At 37.8% G+C, this 12,407-nt stretch overlaps 3 protein-coding genes across 3 annotated transcripts; 1 reads left to right on the top strand and 2 right to left on the bottom strand.

Annotated features, from left to right (window-relative positions):
• Nucleotides 1-3,492: 3,492 nt before the first annotated feature.
• On the top strand, nucleotides 3,493-5,280 carry LOC102622218 (WRKY transcription factor 22). Its single transcript, XM_006491125.3, has 3 exons — nucleotides 3,493-4,108; nucleotides 4,217-4,327; nucleotides 4,491-5,280. The coding sequence occupies exons 1-3, from the start codon at nucleotides 3,672-3,674 to the stop codon at nucleotides 4,981-4,983; spliced, it is 1,041 nt and encodes a 346-aa protein (XP_006491188.1). The 5' UTR covers nucleotides 3,493-3,671; the 3' UTR covers nucleotides 4,984-5,280.
• A 279-nt stretch (nucleotides 5,281-5,559) lies between these two features.
• LOC102622512 (pentatricopeptide repeat-containing protein At5g28460) lies at nucleotides 5,560-8,637 on the bottom strand. Its single transcript, XM_006491126.4, has one exon. It carries the CDS (start codon nucleotides 8,357-8,359, stop codon nucleotides 6,086-6,088), a length of 2,274 nt encoding a protein of 757 aa, XP_006491189.1. The 5' UTR covers nucleotides 8,360-8,637; the 3' UTR covers nucleotides 5,560-6,085.
• A 105-nt stretch (nucleotides 8,638-8,742) lies between these two features.
• Nucleotides 8,743-11,573, bottom strand: LOC127901502 (3-methyl-2-oxobutanoate hydroxymethyltransferase 1, mitochondrial-like). The gene is made up of 5 exons (XM_052438958.1): nucleotides 11,046-11,573; nucleotides 10,525-10,731; nucleotides 10,274-10,420; nucleotides 9,326-9,379; nucleotides 8,743-9,233 (listed from the first exon to the last, which is right to left on the bottom strand). Exons 1-5 carry the CDS (start codon nucleotides 11,556-11,558, stop codon nucleotides 9,000-9,002), a joined length of 1,155 nt encoding a protein of 384 aa, XP_052294918.1. The 5' UTR covers nucleotides 11,559-11,573; the 3' UTR covers nucleotides 8,743-8,999.
• Between the last annotated feature and the right edge of the window lie 834 nt (nucleotides 11,574-12,407).

The following is a 12,407-nucleotide window of genomic DNA, read 5'->3' as shown; positions in this document are numbered from 1 at the left end:
ACCCCACGGTGACCACTGGGTAATAAACTACTCGTGGCTTGTTGATCATGTGCCACATCCCAAATCTTTTTTATTCTCCATCTTTCGACCCATGCGTTTATCTGATCTTTTAAAGTAGGAGCTCAAAAATCTTCAAGCTCTTGTTCCATTTCAATTCTAGCTAGATTCAAATTAAAGAAATATATAGATGAGCATGTATGCTTATATATGACTAACCAAATGAAGAGACTCGGACCAACTCCCTTTGCCCCCAACAAACAAACATAATTCCAATCTACTGTGGGAAGTAGATTGGAATTAGCATCTAAAATTTAAAATAATAATAATAAATAAATAAATAAATAAAAACCTCCACCAACCATCCCCATCCCTACCAAATTTGCAAAGCAAGTGCTTTACAACTCGATCGATATCAATATATATATCATAACATAGAACGTGGGTAAAAGGAAAAAAGGAAAAATGAGGAAAAAAAAAAGGGATCACCGGCAGGTTGTGTGTGCTAGACTTATAGGTAATAGGTAGTGGTGGTGGTCCAATTCTAGAATCTCTTTTATGCCATCTTCAATCTACACCGTCAATAATCATCTCTAGTTTGCGAAAAGCTAGTTAAAATTAAGGATCCATCATTTGATGAACCTGTGTTTAGGCCAGTTTGAGCCCATTTGGTATCCAACGAAAGTAACGGTGAAGTTTATGACTAATCAGACATTCCATAAATTAAATGTTTTTTTTTTTTTTTACACTTTTGGCAAATTTTAGGCTCAACAAATTCGGTTTTGCTGAAATATAAAATCTCAAAAGTTTTGATTTTGGAGGAACAGGGGATCATTATTAGATTAGGATTGGTATAAAGAGCCTATGATTTGAATCACTCTGACATGGGTTGACGGTGAGGAGATTTTTAGTTTCCGCTGACGGATGCTTATAAAACCAAAAACAAAAAAACAAAAAAAGGTATTCAAGATGGTCAAGTTTGATAAAACTTATCAATTAGTTGAGGTGAAAAATGAAAGGACTTCATGTCTCCGCATATCATATTGACATGTTCCGAGGAAATTAAGCGGAAATTTCAAAAACCCGCGCAAGTTAAAACTCCTTGTCGTATACATATTACTGATTACAAAATACATATGTATATGTAAATGAACAAATAAATTTCTGCAAAATTTGGTCAAATAAAAAAAATTATTTTATAGGCTAGTGCATAGGATCGGGTCAACCCATTTTGAGTTTGCAATCAGCACATAGCAAGCAGGCCCACCTATTAAGAGATCTGCCCCACACGCTTTACAATTCAATGTCTCGTGCTAACCACGTCTTGGAAATCCAACTTACATGTTCTACTTGAGTTTCTTAAGACAATGTCAGCGAATCATCCGCCGTTAGAAGAGAGGAAAAAAAGGTGCCCCCTGATCCAGCCGGTTAAATAATCCTTGACCGTTGATCTTGCTTGTCATAGGATTCTGAAGATAAAGAAACCGGTTCGCATTTGAATCACGAGGCACGCGATGCTGGTAACGGCATGACTTTTGCCTGGTGGGCCCCATAAAAAAATCTGCAAGCTGTCAAAGTGCCAATTCACCTTATTTCGTGCACCGCCACGCGCCCCATCAAATTAGTTTTTCTCTTTTAAGTATGAACTCCAGATCACTTTAGCCGTCGATTTAAATGACTGGATAAAGCCTAAACCTTCCTTATTTGGCGTCTATGAAACGCAAATTCGCTTCCTTCTAAACACGTGGCGCCCGCAGAGACACTGTAGTTATGTTCTGTTTATGCTACGTCTCCAGAGACTCAAACGTAAAAATACCTTAGATAAAAGAAAATTTCGAAGCGGATACAGCAAAATTCAAAGTGGAAATAAATTGATTCGCTGCCATCAATATAAAATTACTCTGCCAAAAAAGGTTGAAGAGCATCTACCGTAATTGTTGATTGCTTAGGTTGGCACATTTCCCACTTGTTTTACGAAACATTCCGTTTCTTCCTTTTCCAATTATAAGCGTTCTTCAAAAATTAAATTTTATTTATTTATTTATTTATTTATTCTATAGCTTAGTTAATTTGCGAAAACTAATGTCTGATTAGTCTTATTAATTAACAGCAGTTGTTGTTTTATATGTTAGCAATTTAAATTTTTAGAAATTATGTTCTACTTTGACCGTGTTTAGGTGGAGCGGTAAAATGCATAGAGATCAAAGAGAACACTAATTAAAAAAATATTTTATTGGGTCGATACTGATACTAAGAAACAAAAGTTAGGGAAGCAAATGAGAATAGATACCCCAATAGTCTTAGTTGTAAACGATGGATACTGTATTTTGACATTGCTGCAACTAATATGTTGAGTATCCAAATGGGGAGTATGTTTCGCAAAAATGAAACTAAAAGGAATTGACGAGCCCCCGCACAAGTGGTGGAGCATGTGGTTTAATTCTATTCGTGGTGAATAATCTTATCAAGCTTGGCATGCCATTAATAATTGAGTTTAAGATAGTTTAGATTAAAAATATTTACAATTGTTAGATTGTTTTATTTGTCTTTCAATTTTACATTATTAAAAAGTATAAATTTTTGTAATAAACCCCAAACATTTGTTAAAAAGATAAAAATATTTACAATTGTTAAATAGTTCTATTTTTCTTTAATTTTGTATTACTAAAACAAAAAATACTTTTTTGTATTTAAAACTCTAATACTTGCTAAAAAGATAAAAAAAAATTTACAATTGTTGAATGATCTTATTTGTCCTTTAATTTTATAATAAACTCCAACATTTGCTAAAAAGATTATAAAAAAAAATTCCTTTAAAAAAGCGGAGGACATCAAATTATGCATTTGCAGCTGAAAGATGATTTAGTGAGCATGTACCGCGGCGAGCATCTAAAGAAGAAACAGAAATCTACGGCTCTCATGAATAAGGTTAAAACGGTGGGTTAATTAAAGATTACATGACACAATCACTCGCAAAAAGGTGAATCTCTGGATCACTCCGGTTTAATAACAGCAAGTAACCAAACAGACACACTGGGTGAACAAACGAAGAACGTCACGCACTAACAGGCGCGTAAGCTTGAAAAATTCAGCCCACCAGTCACCGGCACTGACACCTCGTTGATAGGAGCACCCAATTTAACTGGCCTCCACTTTTTTAATTTTTATCTTTTTCTTTTTGTCGGTAACTCACGAGCCTCCACTAGAGCGTGTGGACTTTTTCCTTATCAATAAAATCATGAGCAAAAGTTGGAAATAAAAATAATAATAAAAAACTAGTCGGCCCTTTGACAAATCTGGAAGTCAACCCAATACCACCATTAAACAACCCATTACCGGTTTTCAATGTCTGAAAGATAACAAGAAAAGGACAAGATAACATAGAGATGCCAACACCTATGTTTACAAAAAAGAAAACCACTTGTTTCTCTCTCTAGACTTATATTTTTTATTTCATTTTTATGGCCACTCTTTTCTCTCTCTCTCTATATCGTCGATACAAAGATTATATATAACAGTTTCCCCACTTATTACACCACTCTTATTCTATCCCTCAAAAGTCAGCGCCTTCTTTTGTCTCTGTCTCTTTCCCTTTTCCTTTCTCTTAACAGAAGTACCAGACGAGAGGGTACAGATTCACAGCGCTTTTGTCTCTTGAAGGCTAGCGAAGAGCCATGGAAGTTGACTGGGATCTGCATGCGGTGGTCAGAGGCTGCAACAGCTCCGTTAACGCCACCGTTACAACAACTACAGCCACCACCACAAGTACCACCACAAGTTTCAAGGATGATTTAGATACTACTAAAATTCAATCTTGGTTTTCGGTTTCTCCATTTAGCCGTGAACAAACCAGTGGTCATCTTTTCACCTTGGCCGATCCTTTCGAAGCAAGAAATGCTATTGAAGAGCTGCATGAACTTTATAAGCCATTCTTTCCCAAATCTCCTCAGCCTATTTCTCCCAAAAGTAGTCAACCCATCTCGTCTTCTATTTCTTCTATCAATTCATCATCATCAAAGGAACAGACTCAGTTCAAACAGCAGCAGCCTAATAATAAGCAGTCTCATGCTAGTTCTGTCACTAGTTCCACAACTCCTCGAACCAAAAGAAGGTAAATTTTCTTTATATTTTGCCTTTAAAAAAAAAAAAAGCATTTATTGAATTTGTCACGACACCCGTATCCATATGTGCTAATATAGTTTCTATCTAATTATTACAGAAAGAATCAGCTCAAGAGAGTTTGTCATGTCCCAGCTGAAGGTCTCTCTTCCGACGTTTGGGCTTGGAGAAAATATGGCCAAAAACCCATTAAAGGCTCCCCCTATCCAAGGTTTGTTAAATTCATTCACCAATAAATTTTTTTTTATATTACTATTATTATTTTTTACCATATTATATCTATATATATATATATATATATATATATATATATATAGCAGATTCAGTCAAGTTTGGTAATTGATTAAGCTTTGGGTTTGATTCTTGAACAACAGGGGTTATTACAGATGTAGCAGTTCAAAGGGGTGCTTGGCCCGGAAACAAGTGGAGCGAAACAGATCCGACCCCGGTATGTTCATAGTAACATATACGGCAGAGCACAACCACCCAGCTCCCACTCACAGAAACTCACTCGCCGGAAGCACCCGCCAGAAGCCCTTCACGCCTCAAACCGTCACCAGCAGCGACTCAAACAAACCCTCTTCCCCAACTTCCTCAACCAAACCCACTTTCTCTTCCTTGTCTCCGGCAACCTCCATGGAAGAAGATACGGTACCCCAGAGTACAAACACCGAAAGCAGAGAAATTGATTTGCTCGAAGATGAAGAGGAAGTTGAGCTGGCGGTGTCAGATGTTGGAATCAGTGATGATTTCTTTGTGGGTTTGGAGGGACTTGGCTCTGAAGAGAGTTTGCCAGATCATTTTCAGGCCAGTTTTGGACTCCCTTTGGCTGCTAACAGTGCTGCCACAGCCGCTGGTGGTATCTGACTCGCTAGAAAAGTCAACGTTTGATGGTTCTTTGGTTTTTTTTTTTTAATATATATCTTTATATATGAGTACATATATTAATTATATCATATAAAATATCTATACACTTTCCTTTTAGGAGAAAATGAGAATTCTAGCTTTGTTAGAATCAAATTGGTAACTGCCTTAACGCCATTGCGAGTCTTGCTCTTGTAAAGATAGGCCAAAATGAAATTATCCCTGTAAAATAGTGTAGCCACAATTTTTTTTCTCCCTCTCTAATTTACGTCTAAACGGAATGATCTTGGCGATGGAATAGTTTCATTTTCTATGGTGTTGATTTTATCTGAATGCGATGTGTGTGAGACTGTCTCTGAGTAACATACAATATTGTCAACCGGATCGGCTTGGCTTGGCAAGATCAATATTCCGGGCCGCATACTGACAAAGTGCCAATTCTCTAATTATATGGCAAAAGCGGGAATTGAGTGGTAAAGCATGTGTTGGTTTCTCAGCGACCAACACATCAATACCCTAATGTGAACTTTCATAATATAAGGTTAGTGGAATAGAATATTTGACAGGCTAGGATTAATCTACTCTTTTTAACTGTCCCGGACGGAAATTATATCTCAAAAAATTAACAAAACAATGAACCATTTCGGTTCTAACATCATCAACAGCACCTATTTGATCTGGTCTCATACCAGCAGATCTGGATGATGTATACAGAAGAAAAACGATACGAATAGTTCTCACTGGTCCTTCCAATATAGATTTGCATCATACTAACAATTTCGGTTCTCTTCCTTTGTTGTCAAAGACCATTGAGTAACAAATAATTTAACTTTCTAGATGTAAACAAATTGAAATTGCATATAACTAGATCACGTGCATCACAAGCATCTGCATGCTTCTTTTCTCGAGTCTTTTTAAGGAGAGGATGTAATCTGCCATGGACTTGTAACCCTTGAAATTGCAGCTTCAAAGCACTAAAAGAATACCCATTACACTTTGGGGCCTCCAATTAACTTGTGTGTGCGACCTAACGGGGCACGGCCAGCTCATCTCATCAGAGCAGCAGATTGCAATAGAATCCTAACATCGCCGCCCAACAGCTACTCTATGCAGGAGCAGCCGAAACAGCATATCCTTGTACAAACTTCTTCAACTTTTCTGTTTGACCAGCTTCAGAAAGCCATTCTGTAAGAATCTCCATGGATATATAATCAGGATGACAAGCATGCTCAATCATCCTATCCATCAATTTAAATGCTTTATCCAACATATTCTTCTGACGGAGGCCTTTAAACATAGCATTGTATGTGTTAGTATTAGGCCTTACCTCCTTTACTTTCATCTCTTCCATTAGAGAAAGAGCAAGTTCTACTTGATTATTCTTGCACAATGAGTCAATGAGAATGTTGTATATTACAGTGTTTGGCGACACATTTGATGAAGAACTCAATTCTTTGAAAATCTTCATGGCTTCATCAACATGGCCATTCACGCAGAAAGCATGAATTAGAGCTCCATATGTAACAACAGTAGGCACCAAACCTTCCTTAACCATCTTTTTCAACACTCTACGGGCAGCTGAAAAGTTGCCAGATTTGCTCAAAAAGGAAATCAAAGTGTTATATGTGACAGAATTGGGCGTCATTCCGATATCCTCCATTTCCTGGAGCACTTCATAAGCTTTATCCAACATCTTTTTCTTGCAAAACCCACTAATCAAATGATTGTAGCACACAATGTCAGGGCGGAACCCAGCTTCTTTTAACTTTGATACAACTAAACTGGCATCGTTCATCCTTCCGGCTTGACACAAACCGGAGATCAAGGTAAAGTAAACAACTGAATCAGCAGAGCATCCAGCTCTAGACATATCATCGAACCATTTTATTGCCTCTTGAAAATTGTTGACATTACAAAAAGCAGTTATCAAGATTGTGTAAGTAACAGCATTAGCACATAGACCTTTCCTCGTCACCTCCTGGAAAAACTCAACTGCACTGTTAATTCTTCCATGTCTACACATGCCATCAACCAATGTATTAAGAGTAACTACATTTGGTGTAACTCCCTCCTGCTTCATAAGATGAAAAAGCTCTAGCCCCTTCTCAATATTTCCTGATTTACAAAACCCATTGATTAGGCAATTGTAGGTAACAGCATTAGGCATACAACCCTTTTGCAGTCTCAGTCTCATCTGTTCAATCAAACCCAATGCTTCTTCTTGCTTCCCCACCTTACACAGTCCATCAATCAGAGTATTAAAAATGATCACATCTGGCTCAACAGATATCTCAGCAGTTTCTTTTCCTGCAATCATTTTCTCAAACACCTCTAATGCTTCATCCGCCCTATACAGCTTGCATAATCTGTTGATAATAGTCCCAAAAGTCACAACGCTTGGCTCAATATCATTTTCCTTCATCTCCGTGAAAAGTTGATTCATTCTCTTAAAATCTCCCTCCCTACCTAAAGCATTCAGAAGCGCATTGCAAGAAGCAGCTTCCAAAGGAGCATCGAACTTCATCAACACATGTAAAACATCCCAAGCTTCATCAGTTTTCCCCTTTCTACAAAATCTAGTAATCAACTGAGTCAACCAAACTGCATTAGGAAAAACACCATGTTCAGCGAATTTACTAACTAAACCAACTAATTCCTCATCAGTCACACTATTCTTCACATGTTCCCTCCTCATCAATGCATAAAAAACAATATCCCCAGTAAGTTCATTAACAGGAAACTGGGATTCTCGGTCAAGCATTTCGTCGAGCACATTGAAGGCATCGCGATCATGGTCGCATCTCAACAGAACATCAATCAACACATTGCGCACATGTGTGTTTCTCAAATTGTTGTCGAGTTCATTGTACACGAGAAGCGAGTAATCATACATACTAACCTTGCCAAAGAAGCGAATAAGAAGCGTGGCGGAATTGATAGAAAGAGGAATGTTTTGGTCTTTGCACGCTTTATAAAGGTCAAAGAGGCTTTCTGGCGACATGCGTTCACGAATGGCGAGCTCAAAGACGGCTTGATATGCATATGAGAGTGACGAGGTGTTAGCTTCTGTAGGCAAATTGGATTGAAGGAAATTGAAGAAAGAGAGGGCTCGTGAAGAGGAGGGGAAGCGGCGGGTGATTTGGAAAAAGAGTTGAGGCGAGAGAGAAGTCGAAGAGAAGAGGAGGTTTTTGATTTGGGGGGAGGAGGTCCATTCATTGTCTGGGGTTTGGAGGAGGACGTCCAAGGCTTGAGTTATTATAATTGATGATTCAGAGACTTGCGGCAACGGCGAGTTATGTTCGGTGCAAAAGTGGCGGAGGAGGGGTAAGTGATGGCGCTTAAGAAGGAATTTTGGTTGTTTCGTTAGAATCATTTCCATTTCGTTGGGAAAAATGAGCGCAGGAGCAGTCGCGAGGGTTTTTGGTTCAGTTTTAACAGTTATCGACTGACGGCATTGGGATGCTCGGGGGAATTTTACTGCCTCAGGCTCAGCCTTACCATTCTAGTTTCGGGCTTCTGGTTGGGCCCTTGGTTTAAAAGGCGGTCGCTTTGCCAGTCACCATTTAGCTTAGCTTAAATGCTTTGTCATTTTCTGGCCAACCTGCGGTCACAGCATTTTGTAGCTTAATACTTTGACGTATCCAGGAAACGTGATAATATAATAATATATTTGAGTAAATTTCAAGGTTCAAAGCATCGCCGTTTTGTAGGATTTTTAATTTTCTACAAGAAATTCAAACTTGTTGGATGAAGATGAGAATCAATACGGTAAAAGTATCGCCATTGTATAAGTAACGGCGTCTTCTTTATCTATTTATTCTGTGTATATCAGTTTGTTCAAAAACTACAACCATGCTAATCAAATAAGTTAATGTCATAAGACAACCAAAACAGCCCAAAACGCCACTGTTATTTGTAGCTTCTACACTTTGTTTAATCAGCGAAAGAGGAGCCGAGTGAAAGTGGCTCTCTGGCTGGATTGAGCATATTCATTGCCTTGCTGAATTTCCTTCATCAGGTTATTTAGCTGTATCAATCTTCTCAGCTGCTTCAGCAGCCACCGCTGCTGCTTTGTCGAAACCCAGCTTCTGTAACTCATTGAAGAAACCATTACAATCACTACTAGACATTTTATAAGGGCTGTGACTGGGACCAGGGAATGAACCATTTGTTACTTCTTCCTTGTACTCCAATAGAGCTTTGTTTATGACATCTCCAACACGTGCAAACTGCTTGCAGAACTTCGGAGTGACCTGGAAAAAAGTATGGCCACCTATATCTTAAGTAGAATTCATTGAGAAGGGAGAAGATCAATGAATCAGAATGGCAAGTAATCAAAATTAACCTTGGCATGATGTGGGTGTTGCATCATCCCTAAAAGATCATGGTAAACTAGCACCTGCATTGATGATAAGATTTTAAGTCAATGAAACTGACCCATTCAATTACCATGTAATAAAAAGAACTGAACAAACTACCGTGACAAGAGGCATCAATTAATGCAGAGGCTAGTCTCCTTATTTGAGCTAATGGTAAGTCTAGAATAATATTAGTTTGCCTATGAACTGACTAAAACAGAGTAGAAATCTTCCAACCTCCATGTGTCTCCATTATTCTCCACACTAAATTGGTAGCATTTGCTTCTAAACAAATATTTTTCTTTAATAAAGTAAAAATGTGGTAATCATATCAATGAACAAATTCGATTAAAGTTTCATAAAAAGCTAAGCCTCAGGAAAACTGAGGGCAAGCTTCCTTAAATTGCAATGCAACAGTATGACGATTAGATTACTCAATAATAACTGATTAGCATTAAGTTCAAGGATCCAATGGATGCTTACAGCGAATAAAACGTTCATTTGATAGAGCCACAAAATTTATGAGAAAAAACCTTCATATCCAATGTTTAGTAGATTGCAATCCTAGAACCTAAACCTAATCAACTATAAATACAAGGTACAAGTTCTCACACTTGCACAAAAGTTACTGATAGTTCACATGGTTCTAGACATTTGTCCGAATAATCATTAAAGGAACCAGTTCTTCCTCACTGGGACAACTTTTACTCAAACAAGAACAAGGTGCAATCTCAAGTTTGAGTTTATTTTTACACTTGATTTCACCTCTACTGGCACTGATTACTCAGTGCCAATGGACTCATCTCATCGTTGAATCTAAAACTGCACGCTACAGCAACTAGTCTGATAATCCTACTGTCTATTTAAGAATGAAGTAAAATGTAAACACCTCTATTTCATTATCAGCATTGACAATGAATCTAGAAAAAACTAACCTGGCCACTGCAGAAGGGTCCAGCTCCAATGCCAATGGTAGGAATTTGAAGAGCAGATGTAGCTGCAGCAGCCACAGGCGGGGGCACACATTCCAAAACAACTGAGAAACATCCGACTTCTTGCAAAGCCAGAGCAGTCTCCACAACCTAGATTAAAAAAAAAAAAACCAATTCAAAATACCCACAAAAGTAAAGGTAAATTTCAAAAAAAAAAATCACTTAGAAAACTAAACAAAATTTTAGATGAAGACCTTGACAGCACTAGTAACATTTTTCCCTTGAGGCCTGAATCCCCCAAGAACACTAATGGCTTGAGGGGTAAGTCCCACATGCCCCATAACTGCAATTCCAGCTTCAACAATTCCTCTTGCTGCTGTAATTCGTGATGGCGACCCTCCCTCAAGTTTAATAGCGTCCATTCCTCCTTCTTTCAAAATCCTAACTGCCGTATCAACTGCCTGCTCATCATTGAAACTGCAACAATCACCAACTATAGCGCACTTAAGCCCAATTCTAACAAAATAAAGCCAATAACGCCTTTTAGTCCATATATTTTACCACTATTAAGAAAATTTTGTAGCTTTTATATTTTCATTGATCCGGAGATGAGTAATTCAAATTCTCGGCTCAATTTCACCTTACTAATAATAATAAAATTTGAATTATCAAATAAATTAGAAACAAAAGCAACATAAAAAGTGATATAACTTGAGTTTTTGTAGAAAAAAAATGAAAACAGAAACAAATAACAGACTATAGAAATCGTTAGTACCTGATTGGTGCTAGACTCGTAAGTCCCGAAAGGCAAATCCCCGACAAGTAACGGTCTCTTAGCGCCACGAGCAACAGCGCGGCAATGGACAAGCATTTCCTCGAGAGTGATGGGCAACGTAGTGTCGTGACCGTGAACGACCATGGCCGCTGAGTCACCGACCAAACATATATCAATGCCCGCACTGTCGAGGTGCACCGCCGAGGGATAGTCATAGGCGGTGACCATTGTAATGGGCTCTCCGTTCTTGTGTTTCTGTCTCAGGTGCGTGAGAGTTACTCGCTGGTTTGGATTCTGAGGCTTTGGCCCACCGTATACGGAATTCTCGGGGATATTGCTCATGCAGCGAACAAGGAGTGGTCGAGCTCTGTTGATTCTAGAGAATGACATATTGGAGTTGTTGAGAATCCGAGAGTAGTGTTGTGTTAGGGTAACAAGTAGTTGAGTTTGTTTGAACAAGTGTTTCGGCTGCGCTACCTGCACACGCTTCAATGATACGTGCTGTTCTGCCATGTAGATTTATCAGTTTTTTATTTTATTTTATACCACTTAACGTTCCCTGACCGTGCGAGCGTGGAAACCACCACCGTCAATGAAAAATTCAGAAATCAGAAGACAATGAGAAAACAAATTCTTCTCTTGATTACTTAAAAATTAGAATGTGGATAATACTTATTAAAATCCTAATTTTGCGTTTTACCAGCGTTTGTCTAATCCTTGGAACTTTGTAGCCGTTATATTCTATTAGGCATTCATTCAAGATTCAACTCAGAGCCTCCGCCCTCGGTTAAATTCAGTGAAACTAAAATGTTAATTTAGCGTCCACTCCCACATTTTTGGGCATTTCGCATTGTACACCCACATCGTTCTGATCATGTACACTGCACATAAAAAGGTGGCAAAATAAATAACTGAATCGAATTTGAATCAAATCATAAATGAATTGGGTCAAAATTTTATGAATTTAGATTTAATTCGTTTATTAAACAAATATTCGGTTTGATTCATTTAGTAGAATTAATAAACGAATCGAATCGAATCGAATTTATTTTAAAATTTTTTTATATTCATTTATCTTAATAATAAATTAATCCACAACGAATCGAACTGAATATGAATTCGTTTACAAAAATTAAATAAATAATTCAAATCATAGAATTAAAATGTTTATAAAAATTAAGAAAATAATTCATCATAGATAGAGACAAACTGAGAAGCCATCATAGACAGAGGCAAAATATGAAAGTTTCAACAACAACAAAAAAAAGGAGCAAAATTGAGTGATGACGGGAACTGGATCGTCAGCAGGAGATGCAGTTCCTTTTAATTGTTAATAAATCAAATTATTTTTCATACTTCGAA

This window comes from Citrus sinensis, chromosome 3 (assembly GCF_022201045.2).
Source record: "Citrus sinensis cultivar Valencia sweet orange chromosome 3, DVS_A1.0, whole genome shotgun sequence".
In the NCBI taxonomy this organism is placed as follows: Eukaryota; Viridiplantae; Streptophyta; class Magnoliopsida; order Sapindales; family Rutaceae; genus Citrus; species Citrus sinensis.
This window is presented reverse-complemented; position numbering and strand designations above follow the sequence as displayed.

What these genes read in the sequence shown, in the direction of transcription:
- LOC102622218 (XM_006491125.3), top strand. Translation starts at nt 3,672, where the DNA reads ATGGAAGTTGACTGGGATCTGCATGCGGTGGTCAGAGGCTGCAACAGC. An exon ending in ACTCCTCGAACCAAAAGAAG is followed by an intron (nt 4,109 to 4,216) that starts GTAAATTTTCTT and finishes TAATTATTACAG; the next exon opens with AAAGAATCAGCTCAAGAGAG. An exon ending in AAAGGCTCCCCCTATCCAAG is followed by an intron (nt 4,328 to 4,490) that starts GTTTGTTAAATT and finishes CTTGAACAACAG; the next exon opens with GGGTTATTACAGATGTAGCA.
- LOC102622512 (XM_006491126.4), bottom strand. Translation starts at nt 8,359, where the DNA reads ATGGAAATGATTCTAACGAAACAACCAAAATTCCTTCTTAAGCGCCAT.
- LOC127901502 (XM_052438958.1), bottom strand. Translation starts at nt 11,558, where the DNA reads ATGGCAGAACAGCACGTATCATTGAAGCGTGTGCAGGTAGCGCAGCCG. An exon ending in ACGAGTCTAGCACCAATCAG is followed by an intron (nt 10,732 to 11,045) that starts GTACTAACGATT and finishes AATGATGAGCAG; the next exon opens with GCAGTTGATACGGCAGTTAG. An exon ending in AACACCCACATCATGCCAAG is followed by an intron (nt 9,234 to 9,325) that starts GTTAATTTTGAT and finishes ACTTTTTTCCAG; the next exon opens with GTCACTCCGAAGTTCTGCAA.